Here is a 22627-nt window from a genome sequence, read left to right on the forward strand (position 1 = left end):
ACTTGAATTAGTTACCCTGCTAACTGCCCTAACTATTGCAGTGATAATTTATACATTGTCCCAGGATTTCCCCAAAGACTAAAAAAACAGAAGATTTTCTACAAGAGGAGACTAGCAAATGATGAAGAGGTGTGTCATCCCTGGTTCAACCTCAAAAGATGTGGGTTGTTGTTTTTTGCTGTAAGTTGTTCAGCAAAAAAGAAAAGAAAAAAGGGTGCCTCAACTGTACAAGAAACAGGTTCAAAAGACTGGAAGAACATTGGTGGAATTCTGTATTCACCCAAGAGGAATACTGACAATTTAGACAGCTATCAAACCTGGAAAACTTAAATTGTGCTTATCTAAAGGAAAAACAATTGAAGATATTTACCAACAGGAAATAAGAGAAGAAGAACAATAATGACAACAAATCTTGGAATGCTTGATTGCGTTGCTCAGAATTTTTTGCATTGCAAAACTTGGCATTCCATAGTACAATTGAGTTTTTTGAAGTTATGACTATTATGAAATAAAATGTTATGTTATGGTTACTAAAGATAGCTGTACAGGGATAAGACAAAGTTTAGTAGGTAGAAAATTATCTGTAGGTTTTGCTTTTGTGTAATCACTTCATCAAATCAAACATCATTCTATTGTCCTAATTGCATTCCAGTGCAATAGTTCTAGAATATAAAGTAGAGCCAGGGCCTTTTCAGTACTGGCCCCAACCTGGTGGAACGCTCTTTCCCAGGAGACCAGGGCCCTGCGGGATTTGTCATCTTTCCGCAGGGCCTGCAAGACAGAGCTGTTCCGCCTGGCCTTTGGGTTAGACTCAGCCTGACCCCTGTGTTTTCCTCCCTCATGGCTTGGATTTGTGGACTACTTGAAATGAGGCTGCACTTTAAATTTTGATACTGTATTTTAATCTGTATCTTAATAAATTGTTTTTATGTTTTATTGTAATTCTGTTGGTGTCAGCCGCCCTGAGCCCGGTTTTTGACTGGGGAGGGCGGGGTATAAATAAAATTTTATTATTATTATTATTATTATTATTATTATTATTATTATTATTATTATTATAGTTGAATAGCCTGACAGCCAGTCTTGTTGACTTTCCAGCCTCCCTGACTGCTCACATATTAATCTTCTTCCTCAAAACAGATTCCAACTACTGTATAGATAAAATGAACAGCTAAACTGCAGCCACACCACCACATGTATTATTATTTTTAAAAGGTTAGTACAATAGTATGATCTACTAAACATCAACTACTTATTAGTTTTCTATGTAATTTTATTCCTTTCCATGAATCTTTCATTTTATATGGATTCATGCTCTTCCTTTCTTCTGTTCACAAAACAATCCTCTTTCCATTGTACTAAAGAAAAATTATATCCTACTTTTAAGGATACTTTTAAATTAAGCCATACTTGAGAAGTGATCAATATGTAAAAAACCAGCATCATGGTTGCTGATGCGTTAGACTTAGACTAATGTTACCAGGATTCAAATCCATGCACAACCATGGAGCTTAAAAAGTGATCTTAGGCCAGTTGGTTTAGCTCAGCCAAATCTATTTCACATGGTGGTTTCAAAAGTTAAATAAAAAAGGAGGGGGGGGCATGTACAAATTTGGAAGAAAGGCAGGATAAAAATGGAATAAAGAATTAGGCACACAATTTTTAGGTGGAAAATTAGCCACCCTTACCTGGGAAGAAACACACTTTCCACTACATAGAAGTCTTGCATAAGTACATCTCTGTCTGGCTTAGATGTGAGGTTCCCCACTGTGTATCCTATTCCCAGTTGTATGGTACCTTTAATAGCTGAGGATGCAGTCTGCAAGGAAAGACAAAGAATTTTAAAATATCAGCTTGCTGTAAATGGGTTCTCATGACACATATATACCTTATAGAGAGATTCAAACAGTATTTGAAACTTGGCATCCCACAAAGTATGCAGAAAACGATTTCCAGACATCATGGGCTGCACAGGTCTAAAAACTTCTTCCAAGTAAGAAAAACACCAGCACCACCAGATCATGTACAAGCCTTCCTGAGTCAGGACTGGCTCCTTCTATAGTCGATGCTTTCTAACAGAACCAGAGGAACTTTCAACAGCTTCTATTCATCTTTACGCTGTTCTAGCAGGAGATGAGAGGGCAGACGTTCTGGACCTCACCTCCTCACTTATCTGGCTCAAACACCCTAAAATGGAATAGTAGCCTTGAAATTCCAAAGCCCTCTCTTTCAGTTGCACCTGTTTCTATTTGACAGATGGTGCTTACGACCCCTAAATTATGCCTATGAACATTAGCTGTGAGGCTATAAAAGCAAAAGGAGAGTAGACAAGGTAGCCAATAGGCAGAAAGATGGTGCCCTCCAGCTGTTGTTGGACTTCAAATCCCATGAGCACCAACTAGCACAACCACAACATCTGAACAATGAACAACATCTGGATGCAGTGCACACCCCCATAGAGCTGACTGACAAGGCCTAGTTGCAACTGCTGGTTAGTGTTGAGGGAAGATTGCTGCACCACTTCTGGAGAAAGAAGTTACTGGCTCTGCTCAAGGAGTTGTGCTGGGTCTCCATTAACAATATGATTAATGGGCCAAGAGAGGAGAAGCTCAAGAAAAAGCCCATGTGTGCCTTAAATAGCCCGTTGGGGAACTATTATTCAATCAAGGATAGGACTAAATATTGGAAGCTTACTTTGAAGAGCTGGTTTTCCCTGGCTCTTTGTGTTTCAAACATAACAGAAGTGGAATGCAGCAATAATGACTGATAATATGTTTTTAGGTTATTTTCTGGGGTGGGTTTTTTCTTAAAGAGGTGGGCCTCTAATATGTAGATGTTAGAAATTCCTACAGATCTAATGATGAATATTTCCTCATCCTGATCACATAGTTATTTAAAAGAGATGGGTAGCTGAATTTGTATTTTTGTTATACTTTTTTTTAAAGAAAATACTGCACATTTTGATGCTTGTACGTTCTTTATCATCCACAGATATTTAGAGTGAAATAAAGCAAATCTGATTTCATTATTAAGTCACTATAGTTGGTTGGGCCTGCTGTGCTTAGAACCAGTGCTTTTTTCTGGGGGTACTTAAGGGTATGCAGTACTGGCACCTTTTTTCTAGAAGAAAAGCGCTGTTTAAAACCAAGAAAATTAGAACCAACCATTTAGCAATTTAAATGGCAGAGAATCAAGCCAAACAAATGGCTGGCAGCTCAGATTACTTTAAATCCTAGAAACACAAGATTACAAGACAAAATACAATGGCTAAGAAGACGTGTGTATCTGTGTGTGTGTGTGTGTGTGTGTGTGTGTGTGTGTGTAACATACATTCCATTTGAGTTTTATAGAATGAAACCCAGGAAAGAGAATTGTGAAAGAAAATTCACACAGCACACTCCACAAATCAAAATATAATACAAAAGACTTTTCAGAGCAGCAAATCAGTTAAGTCTCATAACACCTATAATATTGACAGCAAACATTTTCTGAGGCAGGCACAGAAGCTTATTTAATTCCAAAAAAGATGTCTCAGTTCCACACAATATTAAACCACACTTTAAATTAAAAATGTGGTCTAATGTACACAACAGCTCCACTTTTCCTTGCTCCTGACTCTCGCACAGGGGACCAAACTAGTTACTGTTACTTCTTGGTTTACCACTCATTGTGTGCATGGAGGAACAAACCGCAGGCCTTGGCTCACATGGCAGAACAAGCAAGATTATGACTTTGTCTTTTCCTCTGCCTGGCAGAGCCTGGAGTGGGGGTGAAGAAAGGCACTCATGCCCTTAAACCACAGTTTATTTTAAACTATAACTTAATGTTGCATGCTAGCCAGGCGATTCTCTAGTTTCAACTGATTTTTCAAATGAGAAGCAACATGCCGATGGGTAATATTGTGTTATTTAAACTAATTAGTATCAGATCTTTCAAGTTGCATAACAGTTCCTAACATGCAGTTTGCTAAGAACAAGGCACAATAGCTCATTCCTAAAATGAAACTTTTAATTGGTAAAGGAACTGAATGGCTCATTCACAAATTTCTCATATCTGCCTTGAAAGGGTCTTTTATAAAAGATTAATGTCTTGCATAAGAACTAAATTATGCAACTTTGAGTAGACTTTGTTTCAGACTGATCCTTCTTGTGAACTGAACAATCCCCTACTGAAACAGATGCTAGCAGAAAGAATTTGTAGATTAAAGAAATCAATTCTATAAAAAAGAAAGTTTCAGAAAAGATGGATGCTAAGGTTACACTGAACTATATATATATATGAAGAAGGGATGCTTATTCTCTTTCTTCTTAAATACAGAACTATTTAGTGACTCCAGTACAGTAGTACATTGCAATTGTTAACGCCTGTTGGGAACAAGCAACCACCATAGTAGAAAAAATGTATCCTTTGGGGTATGAGAAAATGCACAACAGATGAAAAAGGATTACCCGCGTATCTATGTACCATTTGCCTTAACTCTTGCAAGGAAAAGTATTTGCAACCCACTGCCATTTTATTAGTGTGAGAAATTAGCAGCCAAACCTAACAAATGCATATTCTTGCTAGTTAGCTTGAGGAGGGGCTAAGTCCACAGAGCCAGATTGCTGAATGGCAAATACTAAGATCATAGAAATACAATTGGTAGAGGGCTCTGTGTGATGTCATTTCTCTTCCTCTCCTGGAGAGGAAGAAGCGTATTGTACTAACCTCTTTCCTCTCTCTTTTCCTTTGACCAGCATTGGATGCTGGCATGTCTCCATTCGCTCCAGCTCTAGGCACATGCCTGAAGCTGGTTATACAGTACAGTCATACCTCGGGTTAAGTACGCTTCAGGTTGAGTACTTTCAGGTTAAGTACTCCGTGGACCCGGAAGTGTTTACTTCCGCGTTCCGCCACACGCGCATGTGCAGAAGCGTTCTGCGCGCTTCACGCATGTGCAGAAGCACTCTATTGGCACTTTACGCATGCACGCGGTCACCACTCAGGTAAAGTACTTTTCGGGGTGCAAATGTAACCCCGGAACCAATTAAGTACTTAACCTGAGGTACCACTGTAAATGTAAAATTTTTTCATCTACAATACTGTCTTATTTATTTTATAGTACAGTACATTGATTATTGCCTTCATTTTATGGATCAATGGTCTCGTTAGACAGTAAAATTCGTGTTAAATTGCTGTTTTAGGGGGTCAAAACGAAAAATTAAAAAAATCCTTCCAGTAGCACCTTAGAGCCGCCCAGAGTGTCTGGGGGAACCCGGCCAGATGGGCGGGGTATAAATAATAAATTATTATTATTATTATAGAGACCAACTAAGTTTGTCATAGGTATGAGCTTTCGTGTACATGCACACTTCTTCAGATACCAGATGTTTTAGGGGGTGTTTTTCATCATCTGGAACGGATTAATCCACTTTCCATTACTTTCAATGGGAAAGTTCGCTTCAGGTTAAGTACTGTATGGACTTCCGGAACCAATTAAGTCATAGAATCATAGAGTTGGAAGAGACCACAAGGGCCATCAGGACCACAAGCAGGAAAAACCATCAAAGTATTCCCGACAGATGGCTGTCAAGCCTCCGCTTAAAGACCTCCAAAGAAGGAGACTCCACCACACTCCTTGGCAGCAAATTCCAATGTCGAACAGCTCTTACTGTCAGGAAGTTCTTCCTAATGTTTAGGTGGAATCTTCTTTCTTGTAGCTTGAATCCATTGCTCTGTGTCCGCTTCTCTGGAGCAGCAGAAAACAACCTTTCTCCCTCCTCTATATGACATCCTTTTAAATATTTGAACATGGCTATCATATCACCCCTCAACCTTCTCTTCTCCAGGCTAAACATACCCAGCTCCCTAAGTCGTTCCTCATAAGGCATTGTTTCCAGGCCTTTGACCATTTTGGTTGCCCTCTTCTGGACACGTTCCAGCTTGTCAGTATCCTTCTTGAACTGTGGTGCCCAGAACTGGACACAGTACTCCAGGTGAGGTCTGACCAGAGCAGAATACAGTGGTACTATTACTTCCCTTGATCTAGATCAGGCATCCCCAAACTGCACCCCACCAGATGTTTTGGCCTACAACTCCCATGATCCCTAGCTAACAGGACCAGTGATCGGGGAAGATGGGAATTGTAGTTCAAAACATCTGGAGGGCCTAAGTTTGGGGATGCCTGATCTAGATGCCATACTCCTATTGATGCAGCCCAGAATTGCATTGGCTTTTTTCGCTGCTGCATCACACTGTTGACTCATGTCAAGTTTGTGGTCTACCAAGACTCCTAGGTCATTTTCACATGTACTGTTCTCAAGCCAGGTGTCTTCCATCCTGTATTTGTGCCTTTCATTTTTTTTTGCCCAAGTGTAGTACTTTACATTTCTCCCCGTTAAAATTCATCTTGTTTGCTTTGGCCCAGTTCTCTAATCTGTTAAGGTCATTTTGAAGTGTGATCCTGTCCTCTGGGGTACTAGCCACCCCTCCCAATTTGGTGTCATCTGCAAACTTGCTCAGGATGCCCTCAAGCCCATCATCAAAGTCATTGATAAAGATGTTGAATAAGACTGGGCCCAAGACAGAACCCTGTGGTTCTTCCCACTAGTCACTTCTCTCCAGGATGAGGAGGAGCCATTGATGAGTACTTAACCTGAGGTACCACTGAGTACGGTGGTACCTCAGAAGTCAAACAGAATCCATTCCGGAAGTCCGTTCGACTTCCGAAATGTTTGGAAACCATGGGGCAGCTTCCAATTCATTTCTGATTGCGTAGGCACGCCGGAAACAATAGTGGAAGCATCGCCGGATGTTCAATGTCCAAAAAACCGTTCAAAACCTGGAACACTCACTTCCTATTTTCGATTGTTCGGGAGCCGAGGTACAACTGCATTTTGCCTGCATGCGGTAGTTTTTACTGTTACTGTTGCTGTGAACCAATACATAATTATAAAGTAAGTAAATCTTAGTTTTAAATTTACTTTACAAGTTGTTGCTGATTCTTTATTAAACAGGGTAAGAAAGGGGAGCCAACTTATTTAACAGTTGGACTTGCTCAAAGCCAGGTTTTACAGCCTAATTCCTATGCTTTTAATTTAGCTGCCAAGAATGGAATTTTGAAACTTTGTTTAACCCACACATGTGGGTGCCTAGAGGGAGAAACTGCAATTAATATATCCTCTCCTACTATGAAAGCCCACTACACCATTAGAAGTTAGGTTTTGCTATGTTCTAAGGCAATCCCAGAAAAGATGGAACACATGGAGGGAAAACACAGGATGACAATGACAGGGAGACTCTATCTACAAAAAGTAAGTGAACAAAACATGGCTATTCTTGAGGGAAAACCCTGTGAAGAAGCATCCCAGGATAAATATTAAAAATAAAACCAAGTAATGGTTAGTAACCTGTAATTTTTTAATAACAATTTAACATGCCACTAACATTTCATGCATTTTTAGATTCATGAAACATCAATACCATACCAAGTTCTCTTCCCAATGGCCTCCCTCTCCTGTAGGTGGAAAATGGGGTGACTGCATTATGAAATCTTACAGGTATTTTTAGATTTTGACCAGTTTAACCACAACTCAGCATTACACAGAAAATCCACATATAAATCTAAAAAAGAATATATAAATCTAATAAATAACAATAATACACAGAGAATCCAACTGACAGCATGCCAGTGGTTCTGATCAAAAAGGTAAAGGTAAAGGTACCCCTGACGGTTAGGTCCAGTTGCAGACGACTCTGGGGCTGCGCGCTCATCTACAGGCCGAGGGAGCCGACGTTTGTCCAGCATGACTAAGCCGCTTCTGGCGAGCCAGAGCAGCGCATGGAAATGCCGTTTACCTTCCCACCGAAGCGGTCCCTATTTATCTACTTGTACTTTGATGTGCTTTTGAACTGCTAGGTGGGCAGGAGCAGGGACCGAGCAATGGGAGCTCACCCCATCATGGGGATTCGAACCGCTGACCTTCTAATCGGCAAGCCCTAGGCTCTGTGCTTTAGACCACAGCGCCACCCACGTCCCTTGATTCTGATCATACTTCTTATGTAACATCCAAAGGTTTAATTTCTCACCAGCACAGTAAAATGTACACATTTCAGATGACCTACAACTCAAGCATCACAAAATGGGGGAGATGCAAGGACTCCCTTTTGGATTTTTTACAGGAAGCACAAATGGATGAGGCATAAGGCCCTCTTTCATACTTTGTTAGCACTTCCATGAAACAATCAAGGCTGCTTGAAGTACCGTATACCTCCATTTCTTTCTGACCATCTCCTAAGATTACTTTCCACATTGTTGTTTCAGAATGAAGACAGCTTCTCTTTTAAAAATGTAATGGTTGTATCTTCAACTTGCACAAAGCACCCATACCTACATCAGACAATTGAAGAAAAGGGAAGTAAAAGACTGCAGCTCAAATCAATCTTCCAGTACTATTATATTAAAATACAACTAAAAATCTAAAAGGAAGCAGGTTTTGGTGCTGCAGTCTTTGAACTCCGAATGAATCACTTTCTAACTCTAAGGTTTCAGTCATATGGAAAAGGCAAATCTGAGTCATGGTCTTATACCAGGAACTTCTGAATACATGGAACTCTTCATTCTCTATTATTATAAAGCAACATTCAACTCAGTTTACCTTTAAATAGGGCCTGTTTCCAACTTGAGAAAGATATTTAACTTTTTTGCCCCTCCATTGATGAATACTTTCCTTTAGGAATATAATAATCCATAAACAACTGGGATATAATCTGTACAAAGTCAACAGCTGCTTGAATGTTCAACCTCCAAATCATTGGCTATTAAAATATGCATCAGAAAGAAGTGGAAAGAGGCAGGATACAGCTTTAATTTTTATGGTTGTCATCTGTAATCAGTAACCATCGTGCAACCTTTGGAACAATGATAAGAAGAACTTCCATATGTGTATCCAATTCTATCCAATTCTAGAAAGGATTCAGATTCTGCTACTCCAAAATGCATCAGCACATTGTCTCTTTTTCACAAAAAGTAATACTAGAAATAGGGACGCGGGTGGCGCTGTGGTCTAAACCACAGAGCCTAGGGCTTGCCAATCAGAAGGTCGGTCGTTCGAATCCCCGCGACGGGGTGAGCTCCCATTGTTCAGTCCCAGCTCCTGCCCACCTAGCAGTTTGAAAGTACATCAACCTGCAAGTAGATAAATAGGTACCGCTACAGTGGGGAGGTAAACAGTGATTCCATGCGCTGCTCTGGTTTCGCCAGAAGTGGCTTAGTCACATGACCCGGAAGCTGTACACTGGCTCCCTCGGCCAGTAAAGCGAGATGAGCGCCACAACCCCAGAGCTGTCTGCAACTGGACCTAACGGTCAGGGGTCCCTTTACCTTTCATACTAGAAATGCCAGTACATGACTGAATTCAGGTTACACATGTTAACAATTCAGAATAAGAGTTTAGGGTCCCCTTTCCTGAACGATATATCAGCAGTCAGTGCTTTTTTTCTGAGGGTACCAACACTCTTTTTCCTAACAGAAAAGCACTGTACAGTATATCAGTGTGTCAGTGGGTACTAGTCAGGACGGCTACATATTGCCTATGGAATCAGAGATGCCTCTGAATACCCATTGCTTGTGAGCACATGCAAGGAGAGTGTCATTGCGCTCATGTCCTACTTGTGGCTGCCCACTGTGCAAACAGAATGCCAGACCAGGGTATACCATTTGCTGTGATACAGATTCTTAGTTTCTAACCGGATTATAAGACAACCAACAAGAGTCACAACAAAATCATTACCTTCACAAAATAGAATAATTCCCTGTGCCCCTGGTTTGTACACTAATATTGAAACTGTAAAGAATATTGGTTTGTACACTAATATTGAGTTTGAATATTGAATATTGGTTTGTACACTAATATTGAATATTGGTTTGTACACTAATATTGAGACTGTAAAGAAAAATATTGCATAGGAACCTGGAATGTAAGAACCATGGATGAAGGTAAGCTGGATGTGGTCAAAAATGAGATGACAAGAATAAATATTGACATCCTGGGCATCAGTGAACTAAAATGGAAGGGAATGGGCACATTCAGTTCGGATGACTATCATATCTACTACTGTGGACAAGAATCCCATAGAAGAAACGGAGTGGCCCTCATAGTCAACAAAAGAGTGGCAAAAGCTGTAATGGGATGCAATCTCAAAAATGACAGAATGATCTTGATACGAATCCAAGGCAGACCTTTTAACATCACAGTAATCCAAGTTTATGCACCAACTACCGGTGCTGAAGAAACTGAAATTGACCAATTCTATGAAGACTTACAACACCTTCTAGAAATGACACCAAAGAAGGATGTTCTTCTCATTACAGGGGATTGGAATGCTAAAGTAGGGAATCAAGAGGTAAAAGGAACAACTGGCAAGTTTGGCCTTGGAGTTCAGAATGAAGCAGGGCAAAGGCTAATAGAGTTCTGTCAAGAGAACAAGCTGGTCATCACAAACACTCTTTTCCAACAACACAAGAGACGACTCTACACATGGATATCACCAAATGGGCAGCATCGAAATCAGATTGATTATATTCTCTGCAGCCAAAGATGGAGAAGCTCTACACAGTCAGCAAAAACAAGACCTGGAGCTGACTGTAACTCAGATCATCAGCTTCTTATAGCAAAATTTCAGCTTAAACTGAAAAAAGTAGGAAAAACCACTGGGCCAGTAAGATACAATCTAAATCAAATCCCTTATGAATACACAGTGGAAGTGAGGAACAGGTTTAAGGATTTAGATTTGGTGGACAGAGTGCCTGAAGAACTATGGATGGAGGCTCGTAACATTATACAGGAGGCAGCAACGAAAACCATCCCAAGGAAAAGGAAATGCAAGAAAGCAAAATGGCTGTCCAACGAGGCCTTACAAATAGCGGGGGAGAGGAGGCAAGCAAAATGCAAGGGAGATAGGGAAAGATACAGGAAACTGAATGCAGATTTCCAAAAAACAGCAAGGAGAGACAAGAGGGCCTTTTTAAACAAGCAATGCAAAGAAATAGAGGAAAACAACAGAATGGGGAAAACCAGAGATCTGTTCAAGAAAATTGGAGATATGAAAGGAACATTTTGTACAAAGATTACCATAATAAAGGACAAAAGTGGTAAGGACCTAACAGAAGCAGAAGACATCAAGAAGAGGTGGCAAGAATACACAGAGGAATTATACCAGAAAGATATGGAGGTCTCGTACACCTCAGGTAGTGTGGTTGCTGACCTTGAGCCAGACATCTTGGAGAGTGAAGTCAAATGGGCCTTAGAAAGCACTGCTAATAACAAGGCCAGTGGAAGTGATGATATTCCAGCTGAACTATTTAAAATTTTAAAAGATGATGCTGTCAAGGTGCTACACCCAATATGCCAGCAAGTTTGGAAAACTCAGCAATGGCCAGAGGATTGAAGAAGATCAGTCTACATCCCAATTCCAAAGAAGAGCAGTGCCAAAGAATGCTCCAACTACCGCACAATTGCGCTCATTTCACACGCTAGCAAGGTCATGCTTAAAATTCTACAAGGCAGGCTTAAGCAGTATGTGGACCGAGAACTCCCAGAAGTGCAAGCTGGATTTTGAAAGGGCAGAGGAACCAGAGACCAAATAGCAAACATGCGCTGGATTATGGAGAAAGCTAGAGAGTTCCAGAAAAATGTCTACTTCTGCTTCATTGACTATGCAAAAGCCTTTGACTGTGTCGACCACAGCAAACTATGGCAAGTTCTTAAAGAAATGGGAGTGCCTGATCACCTCATCTGTCTCCTTAGAAATCTCTACGTGGGACAAGAAGCTACAGTTAGAACTGGATATGGAACAACTGATTGGTTCAAAATTGGGAAAGGAGTACGACAAGGTTGTATATTGTCTCCCTGCTTATTTAACTTATATGCAGAATTCATCATGCGAAAGGCTGGACTGGATGAATCCCAAGCTGGAATTGCCGGAAGAAATATCAACAACCTCAGGTATGCAGATGACACAACCTTGATGGCAGAAAGTGAGGAGGAATTAAAGAACCTTTTAATGAGGGTGAAAGAGGAGAGCGCAAAATATGGTCTGAAGCTCAACATCAAAAAAACCAAGATCATGGCCACTGGTCCCATCACCTCCTGGCAAATAGAAGGGGAAGAAATGGAGGCAGTGAGAGATTTTACTTTCTTGGGCTCCTTGATCACTGCAAATGGGAGAAAAGCAATGACAAACCTAGAAAGCATCTTAAAAAGCAGAGACATCACCTTGCCTACAAAGGTCCGTATAGTTAAAGCTATGGTTTTCCCAGTAGTGATGTATGGAAGTGAGAGCTGGACCATAAAGAAGGCTGATCGCCGAAGAATTGATGCTTTTGAATTATGGTGCTGGAGGAGACTCTTGAGAGTCCCATGGACTGCAAGACGATCAAACCTATCCATTCTTAAGGATATCAGGCCTGAGTGCTCACTGGAAGGACAGATCGTGAAGCTGAGGCTCCAATACTTTGGCCACCTCATGAGAAGAGAAGACTCCCTGGAAAAGACCCTGATGTTGGGAAAGATTGAGGGCACAAGGAGAAGGGGACGACAGAGGATGAGATGGTTGGACAGTGTTCTCGAAGCTACGGACATGAGTTTGACCAAACTGCGGGAGGCAGTGCAAGACAGGAGTGCCTGGCGTGCTATGGTCCATGGGGTCACGAAGAGTCGGACACGACTAAACGACTAAACAACAACAATTGAGACTGGCCACTGTTGTCTGTTGTTTTGAAAGAACATGTCCCTGAATCTCCTTTGAAAGCAGCAGTTCCTCAGCAAATAACTAGCTGATGTGGAGAAAGGGTCACTGTAGGGAGAGCTTGAAGCTGGATTATCAAATCTATGTTGGATTTTAAGGAAGTCTTGAGAGCAGTACATGTGAAAAGGATCTAGGAGTCTTGGTAGACCACAAACGTGACATGAGTCAACAGTGTGATGCAGCAGCTAAAAAGCCAATGCAATTCTGGGCTGCATCAATCGGAGTATAGCCTCTAGATCAAGGGAAGTAATAGTACCACTGTATTCTGCTCTGGTCAGACCTCACCTGGAGTACTGTGTCCAGTTCTGGGCACCACAGTTCAAGAAGGATACTGACAAGCTGGAATGTGTCCAGAGGAGGGCAACCAAAATGGTCAAAGGCCTGGAAACGATGCCTTATGAGGAACGGCTTAGGGAGCTGGGTATGTTTAGCCTGGAGAAGAGAAGGTTAAGGGGTGATATGATAGCCATGTTCAACTATATAAAAGGATGTCATATAGAGGAGGGAGAAAGGTTGTTTTCTGCTGCTCCAGAGAAGCGGACACGGAGCAATGGATTCAAACTACAAGAAAGAAGATTCCACCTAAACTGATTTTATGATTGTGGCCATCCCTTGGTCGTTAGCAGCCATAAAGGGTTCTGGAAACCACATATCGTCTCTCCTGGACTTTTTAGAACAATTTGAAAGATTTTCCAATTCCTTAAAATTTTCTAAATGCAAGTTCAGAGTCTTCTGTTTATGTTAAACTGCAAAATTTAAAAATCATTAAGAGAATGGGCCAAGTTTAATTTCCAGCTTTAAAAGTTCTCATCTCTGCCACATTAAACATTCCAGAGAGTAAATATTAGATTTGCTTATTTCTACAGGGCAGTGTGCTAAACTGAAGGGCTCTCAGGCTGGATGCAAAATAACAACTTTATGTAAGTTGCTTCTCCAAAGGTGCATTAGCAGTCTGTAAGTGCAAATTTTAAAAAAATAAATCAAGTAATCCAAGATCCTTAAACTAAGCCTTCTCGTTGGCTGCTATTGCCTGCACTTTGGATAAGTAACAACAAGCAACAGCAGCCATCAGAGAGAACAAGGAAAGGATTGGGGGTGCGGTTTCCTTGATCTTCTCTATCAAGAAAAAGGAAGGCGAGGGGGTGGCAACAAGCTTCCTCCTTGATGGAGAAGGGTAGGAAGGGCAAGGTGAGGTTGCGGCTTCTCCCCAGTTTGTGTGGCTGCTGCATCCAGGAATGAGATGTGTGCAGTGCAACTGGCTGAGTGCTGAATGGGACACAGCTATGGGCAACCTGAATCAACTTCATTACTGTCTAGCATAAAAGCAAGATTAGAAGGAGAGACTAGGGTGATTGTCAGCAGGTTCCAAGACCCTGTTTGTTGTGAGATTTTGAGGGGTGATCTGTGAGTTGGTTTGGGCCCTTGCTGACAGTTGCCATAGTTTGATGGAGTTCTGGGTGAGAATCTGGAGTCAGAGAGGTTTTGAGCGGGGAGGTGTGTCAGAAGTAGAAGGAACGGGCATCAGTATATGTTTAATAGTAATTTGAATCAATGTTTTTACTGTGTATTTTTGTAACATTTGTTGCTTTAGTTTGCATCACTTAAGAGATATTTTTATATTTTAAGTGGTATAGAAGGGTCTGTCTAAATTAATAAATGTGGCTGCTAGCCATGACTGGGAGGGAAGCTTCTATATATTTAACTCCATATTAGGATGACAACATGTGAACTAGCCCTAAAAGATCTTTGAGAGTGCCCCACTCTTGAAATAAATCTTCTGCTTTGGTGTAGCTCATTTTGGGGGGGGGGGAATTATAAGTGTCAACTTTAGTGTTCTGTACCAGTGTACAATAATTCTGAAAAAGTTACATGCAATAAAAACCTTTTTGTACGTTTTCTCCTCATTTTGTTTTGTTTCGTTTTGTTTTCCGGAAGGAGAATCTCCATTTTCAGATATAGACTGCATCTGAAAAGTTTTAAAAAAATATCTAAGGATGTGAATACAAGTTGTATATAACAGTCAAATAATAAAGCAGTAAACATAAAATAAGAATAGCATCAGATCAACACCGGAGTAGAAGTCAGTAAAATGTGAGAAAAGGAGAGGGAGCATACAGCCTAAAAGACAGAACAAATGCCATTAAAAGCAGAAAAGAGCACAAAGGACATTGCGGCACCTAAAAGATAATAATAAAAGGTGCCTTGGCTTGACAGACCACTCATTAGCTGTGTCCTGGTTCACACATCTAATTAAACTGTATTTTAAAACAAACTATGAATTAATGTGCCTGCTGTTCAACAGTTCCTACGGAGGTCCTCTACAGCTTGCTGCCCTGCCGCAGATGAAGCAGGCCACAGCCTGGCTTGCCATGCCATCCAAACTTGGACTCGTAGTTTATTTTACTCTAAGCAAACCACTAGTAGTAAGCCAAGAACAATCAGTGGTTAGGTTATCCTTCATGGGTTCTTTGGAGAGAAACAAACCAGGAGGCCAGGTCTGGATGACATGACAATGGCTTCCTTCGTCTGCAGCTCAGAAGCAGCAGCAGCAGGAGGAGGAGGAGGAAAGGAACACCATATAACAGGGTGCTGCTCAGTCACTTTGTTTGTTTCAAACAATGGTTTAATGCAGTGGTGGGGAACCTCCAATGCTTGGGCCTAATAAAGACTGCCAGACAGTTTGAGATTAACCTGCCCACCTTTCCTTGGCACAGCCAAGTTGCAAAAGGAATTCCAAGTTGCAGCTGTAGCTTGAAGTTTCATTCACCTGATGCAATATGCTGCAAGGTGGACAGACCCCATCACAGAGGCCTACTTTGGGTTCATGTGACAGTCAAACTGGACCAGTAACTCTTGTCTTTTATGGGCATAGCTTTGGTTTTAGTCCTCAAAGTAAACAGAGGGTGGTGGTGGAAGAACTTCACCACTGACGGCAGCCTGCCTCTGAAGACCAGCTGCTGAGACTCCCAAGTGTGTGTCTTGGGGGGCAGAGTGCTCTTGCACTCGGGTCCTGCTTCCGGGCTTCCCATAGACACTTGGTTGGCCACTGTGAGAACAGGATTCTGGACTAGATGGGTCTTTTGCCTGATCCAGAAGGGTTCCTCTTAACAATCTTCTTGTTATAGAAGTTACCAGGAAATAAATGCTTCTGATTTTAGAGTTTTGCTTCAACATTTTTGACACCCAAAAGACCAATGTTGAGCTGAACCTATATCAACACAAAAATAAAGCAGCAGGATACTTCAAAACTGTCCCCACAAGTCTCTCTTTTGCTTTCTCCAGCCTACACCTGAATCTACCACCTACACCAGAAGAAGCAATCTTATAAAGTGTGTTAAATTAATTCTGTTATTGTAAGGAACCTACCTTTCCTAGCTATGTTGCAAATAATCTGGACTTGAGAGAGGTAGCCAGCCCATTCATGGATGCTGTCAGTTTTTCCAAGACTCTGTTAAAGCAAAACACAGTTACTTATTAATTCATTTACAGAGTTTATATGCTGCCCAATTAACCATATAAATATTACTATACCTTACATGTGCACACCTAGTTACACTGAGCCAATCGCAGGTTCCTCATTTCTATGCTCAAATACAGCCTTTGTCCTAAATACAATGCCAAGGTATCAATGACCTCCTAATTATAAAACATTCACAGAAGGTGGTAAACGCACAAAATAAAATACTGTGCCTGTCTTAAAGAGAAAGGAGATGACTGGGAAAGGGGCAACCAAGCTGAATGGACCTGATTATAAACAGGGTTAGAACTCTTCCCTAGGGGCCCAATCCTTTTACTTCTGCTTCCCATGAATGATTCAAATCCATGCAAATAACTAACTGATTATTATTATTATTTTAAGTAGGAGGTTGCTGAACAAGTAGCAAATAAAAATGAAGGTAGTTCTTTTGGTCTGAATGAAAGACTCCATAATTGGAAGTACCTTTATTAGGACCAACCAAAATGTTACAAAATGGTAGTAAGCTTTCCACTCTATAGTATTGGGAAACTGTTAACACTAAGGTGTTTTGGTGGGAGGGGTGAAGAAGATGTGGAAAAGTATAACACAAGGTTCACAAAGACCATGCTTAAAGCATGGAAAGAAGAAGCAGGTAAACTGTCCCCAACCCCATCCCCCTTGGCACTCCACCCATTAGCTCAAAACCTCCAGATAAAAACCTGGCAAGCCAAAGGCTTATGCCACCTAGCAGACTTCTACAAAAATAACAAACCTATATCAACACCAGAAATACAAGACAAACTAGGGGACACCCAAATGCCCTGGCTAACACACTACCAATTACATGCCCTCTTAAACAACCCAGTATTAAAATCAGCAGTAACTAGGCCCTTGACAACCTTCGAAAACCTCCTCCTAACAACAAAGGGACACAGCAAAGGGATGATATCCACCATATACAAAATACTGCTCCAAAATCTCACAAACCCCCTCAACGCAATCAAAAAGCAATGGGAGGATGACATAGGCTATGAGATTAACCCCACCCAGTGGACCAGACTGTGGTCCAAACCTCCCTTTAATTCCTATCAGAGAAAAAAGCTCACTCTGGAACCTAACACCATGGAAACTAGTGCTAATACACCCAGGAAACTCACCAAAATGCTGGAGAGGATGCACCTCCACAAGCACATACCTCCACATGTGGTGGGAATGCCCCAAAATCCAACTCATCAATCATAAAAGAAATATGCCAAATCACTAAGCAAGTATTAGAAGTCACCCCAGAACTGGCCCAACTAAACATCTTCCAAGATAACAATGCCCACTCACACCACAAAGAGCTCATAACCCACCTACTCTCAGCAGCCAGAAACATCATAGCCAGACACTGGAGAGGCCTGTCAGGAATAAGCATGGACCAAAGGTATCAAATAGTATGGGAAGCAGCCTTATTAGAAAAACTAACCAATAACTGAAACTGACACAGAAACAAATAGAAGGCGCCTTCACTCCAGTTTGGTTCCCTTTATCACAAACACAGCCCAACAAGACAACAAGAAGAATCCACCGACAGCATACGGATCAATCTGGCTAGCCTGATTCAAAAATGCACACTCACACCCTGCTCACACACAAAAACAATTCTCACTACAGCCAACCAAAGACAACCAGCCACCCCCTAAGCCACCCCCAACTCCGCTCACCACCAAGGAAATAAAACAAGTGATGAATAGTAAGAAAACCCATACAAGTGACGCTGACACAACCCCCCAGTAGAATAATAGAAGCATAACCACCCAACCCAACCCCACTCACCATTCCACCTCCCCCTCTTCCTCGCCCCTAATCTTTTTCTTCTTCTTCCTAATTGTTTAAACCAATTCACGAACCAAGAACTTATACATTGATCGCTAATAATGAAACGTATGTTGCAGATATTTTTTCACATTTATTATGCTATTTTTGTGATATACAAATGACATGAGAAAACTTAGTATGCTTATTTGTATAACATTATTCTTGTTTATAAAACCCACCAAAAAAATCCCCACTAATCCACCACTATCCTGAGATACAATCAGCAGCTTTGAAATTTCCCTCCAATAAGAGCAAAACAATCATGCGCAATGTGAAAGAGAGGCTAGGTTGTACTCAATATATCTGGAAAATTTATTCAACAACATTTTTATCTATATGAACATTGCCCTGTAAAATTGCCAATATTAGGGAGACATGTGGTGATCTCCTGACTTGAAGAACAATTGACCATGCAAGAAGCTCACCCATATAAGAACATTGTTCTGTTAATTGAACTGTCTTGCATGTTGAGATGGGAGAGAAATTTGGCTCCGTTTGCATTTAAATATGAAATTCTCTAATTCACACTTTCCAACACAATACTGAAAAACACAGCCATCTTTCAAAATTCACACTTTTCCAAATTTTGCAATGCAGTTCTCCAGCCAAGTAATGTGTACGAAAATGCATGCATACAAATGCATACACAAGTCAAAATTAACATACCATGATGCACTGGGAGAAATTTGAACTGAAATGCTGGTGAATTTTCATGAGAGAAAAAATTCGCAAACCAGTATGGAAATGCAGACAGCTGAATTTAAAATGAAAAGTAACAGGGAAAGTGAGAAATGGAGAGAAAGAGAAATGGATAGATTCAACCCACCCCTATTTGCATGTCTGAAACTTTCGATCTCTTCTGTAGACCTGGACAAAGTTTTAGCAGGATCCGGTTGCAGAAGTGTTCTTATGCAAATTAGTTTAGGCATCCCACTATGCTGTTATTCTTGGGAAAGTATCAGTATGTTCTCCAGCAGGGCTGGAAGACAGCCAGTCCTCCTCAAGGCAACCAAGTTCAAGATTTGCTTGGTAGGCATTTTTTACTAACTCAGTTTCTTTAAATATTTCTGCTGCCGCCCAGTGAGTGTGTCACTTTCCTGCACAGTTACAGAAGAGATTCTGCAACTGAAACACCCACCCACCCACCCACCCATTCTTCCCACTTTGGTGCAGCCCTCCTTTGAGTCTAACAAAAGGGAAACTCCTGGAGTGTCAGAGTTTTTGATCTCTGCCTCCCAACCACCTGTCTAGCTGAGAATAAAGAAACGCCAGAAAAAAATGTGTTTTCCCCCAAACATGGAGGCCCAGAATAAGAGCCTCATGTTCAGTAAATGTGACTGACATCTAATAGAGGTCTAAATTGAAACTCTTTCCTGTTAGGCTCTCTCAAAAAAACAGGGCACGACTGGAAAAGACTGTCCCAGCATGAAGTTTGGGATGCATTCTATTCATTCCAGGAGTTACAGGAATAGTTTTGATTGCTCAGATGCTGCACCCATCTGCACTCAGATCCCCTCTGGTATAATAGGCTACTAATAAACCAGAAAGAGCACAGTTCCTGGTTTCACACATGCAAGTAGCAAGGGCCCACTTGGCCTTTATATATCTATGGCACATGAGGGGTGAAACTCATATTTCCTCAAATCTCAAAATGAACAAACACAGTTTTGAATACTCAAGCTCTTGAGGACCTGAAAAAGAGAGAACACTATCAATTGCAAAGGAATGCCAGTTATAATTATGAAAAACGTAATATGTACTGATTACAATCAGTAAAATGCCTCTGCAGTATAAAATCTGCAAATCCCATTTTCTCAAGTACAACTGTGTGCCCAGAAGAGCTTGCTACAGCTTTAATAGCAGTGTTCAATAAGAAAACCCTTAAGTATTTCCTTATAGCATTATCTGGTCTATGCAATAGCAATAATTGCATAGCAGAAATGCAAATTATTTGAAGTGAATTTTAATGATACTAAAGTCATGGAAACTATAACTTATTATTAACAAACTCAAAAGCATAGTACAGCTAAATCATTTTTTCCAGGGAATGGTCTGCGAGTCTCAATTTCTATGATGGGCAAATGTGCTAAAATATCAAATATCTTTTTAAGCTCACATACTGAATATCTCTAGATAATTCTCAAAGCTACACAGACATGTGTAAAGGATAGCAAGATAAAACTGAGTATCTCCAGGCTTCAAGTTCAGAATCACTAACACAAACTGAGTTCTGAAAGGTCAGATACATGTTGAAATTACAAGAATGGCTGATGGCAGGAATGGGCAACTGGCAGCCTCAGAGCCGCCTGAGAACTCCAGTGGCTCTTTGGCAGCTCTGGAAAGATGAAGAAGCAGCCTGACTAAAAAGCGAACAGAACTTCGAAGCACATGACAAAAGTGATCATTTGCTACAAAACAAAGGTAAGACAAAATTGGAGTATAGCATCTAGATCAAGGGAAGCAATAGTACCACTGGTCAGACCTCACCTGGAGTACTGTGTCCAGTTCTGGGCACCACAGTTCAAGAAGGATACTGACAAGCTGGAACGTGTCCAGAAGAGGGCAACCAAAATGGTCAAAGGCCTGGAAACGATGCCTTATGAGGAATGGCTTAGGGAGCTGGGTATGTTTAGCCTGGAGAAGAGAAGGTTAAGGGGTGATATGATAGCCATGTTCAAATATATAAAAAGATGTCATATAGAGGAGGGAGAAAGGTTGTTTTCTGCTGCTCCAGAGAAGCGGACACGGAGCAATGGATTAAAACTACAAGAAAGAAGATTCCACCTAAACATTAGGAAGAACTTCCTGACTGTAAGAGCTGTTCGACAGTGGAATTTGCTGCCAAGGAGTGTGGTGGAGTCTCCTTCTTTGGAGGTCTTTAAGCAGAGGCTTGACAGTCATCTGTCAGGAATGCTTTGATGGTGTTTCCTGCTCGGCAGGGGGTTGGACTGGATGGCCCTTGTGGTCTCTTCCAACTCTATGATTCTATGAAAACAAAAATGCCCTGTCCCAAAGAAGCAGCCAATCTTCATTGAATGGAAAATTAATTCTCCTCTCCTCTGTAGCACCAGTCCTGCCATATCCAGAACCCGCAGCATTTAGGTTTCTGGAAACAACACAGTAATGGAGGCTGCAATCCTTTGCACACACTGGGAGTAAAGGTCACTTAACTGAGCTGTGAGCTTTTTCTGTAAATGCACCACTTACCATGTTTTGTGGGAGTTAAAACGTCCCCCTCCTTAAAATGAAATGAGGCAAAGAGCAAGCTGACAGTAGCCTGACCTGCAAATATTAGCAATGATTATATTAGCTCCATGTTATGAAAAATCACACCTGCTTATTTCTGCAGATCAAGCTGTTTGTTTAAAAGGCTGGGCATTGCTACCACAAGGAGAAGGAAAGGTCTGTCCCATCACAAGAGTATCATATACTATGATTTATATGGTCAGAATATAAGTTAATGAAACGGGGAAGGGAAAAAAATTGTGCTTTTTTTTTTTTACAAGGACAGCTGCAAACATCACTACAAATCAGCACATACACATGTCATTCCATTTGCTAACTAGAAGAAATTTATATACCGTACAAAAGATCCACAACATTTTCAGCACCTTGTTAAGTTTTATATCCTTCTTCATGCTTTTCAGTTGCTAAATAAGTACATAAAAGAAAGTAACTTGAAAATTATGGCTTTGCTGTCACCTAGTAAAATATCAACCATAGGGTTTTCATTAGTCAATTCAGCTAGGTATTTGCATATTTTAAAAATAGCTCTATTGCATATTTTAAATATAGCATTATTTTTAGTGATCCATAACCAGAAGTAGCAATGGAAGGTGCAAGCCACTTCTGACTTTGTTTGTTTGTTTAATTTGTACCTGAAGTGGTCATCAGAGAGTAATGCAGAATCAAGAATGGCCTGCCTGACATAATGCTGGCAAGTGCCTACAGTGGGACCTCAACTTACGAGCTACTCGACATCCGACGTTTTCGAGTTACGAGCAGAAAAATTCCAGTTACGCGCGCTTATGATTTTTTTCAACACCCAAACGGAAAACCCGTTCGCGGCTAGATGCGGTTTCCTCGACTTATGAGTTTTTAGATGCTGTTTCCTCGACTTACGAAGTTTTCGACCCACGAGTGTGCATTCGGAACGGATTAAATTCGTAAATACAGGGGGTACATTGTTAGACTATATAATCCAACGCTGGCCATGTTCCCGTTCCAAGCAAGGGCAATTTTCTTGTCTTTCCTCTGAACTGGCTTTAGATCATCAACATAGAACAAAATATGACTGTGACAAAGCCACACAAAGCCAATTCAGAGTGACAGTGGAAACACTGCCATCACTCTGAGTTGGATTTGCAATATATTTATGCTCACTACATGATCTCCAATTATTAGAGATCACATTCCCAGTAATCTATGTGTGAGCAGACAAATTGACTTCATCACTCCTTTTATTCCTCATTCTTTAGCACATATACATGACAGAAACGTCACACCAAACTATTGTTTAAAAAG

The 22627-nt window shown here is 40.9% G+C and overlaps 2 protein-coding genes across 5 annotated transcripts in view; one reads left to right on the forward strand and one right to left on the reverse strand.

The window, feature by feature from the left end:
* KLF9 (KLF transcription factor 9) overlaps window positions 1–22627 on the forward strand; it is a 619671-nt gene that overhangs the window by 537051 nt on the left and 59993 nt on the right. The gene's annotated exons all lie outside the window — the stretch shown is intronic.
* The window catches only part of PIP5K1B (phosphatidylinositol-4-phosphate 5-kinase type 1 beta), a 93816-nt gene that overhangs the window by 58682 nt on the left and 12507 nt on the right, over window positions 1–22627 (reverse strand). For 2 of the 4 annotated variants that reach the window (XM_088652776.1, XM_035099695.3), the window contains exons 2-4: window positions 16153–16234; window positions 14669–14752; window positions 1689–1819 (exon numbers count right to left, since the gene is read on the reverse strand). In XM_088652776.1, the coding sequence (XP_088508902.1) occupies window positions 1689–1819; window positions 14669–14752 (215 nt within the window). In that variant the 5' untranslated portion in view covers window positions 16153–16234. Of the gene's footprint in view, window positions 1–1688; window positions 1820–14668; window positions 14753–16152; window positions 16235–21310; window positions 21386–22627 lie in introns of those variants that run through there. The other 2 variants (XM_088652774.1, XM_088652775.1) reach the window with 2 other exon arrangements.

This window comes from Zootoca vivipara, chromosome 10 (assembly GCF_965207765.1).
Source record: "Zootoca vivipara chromosome 10, rZooViv2.hap1.1, whole genome shotgun sequence".
Taxonomy (NCBI): Eukaryota; Metazoa; Chordata; class Lepidosauria; order Squamata; family Lacertidae; genus Zootoca; species Zootoca vivipara.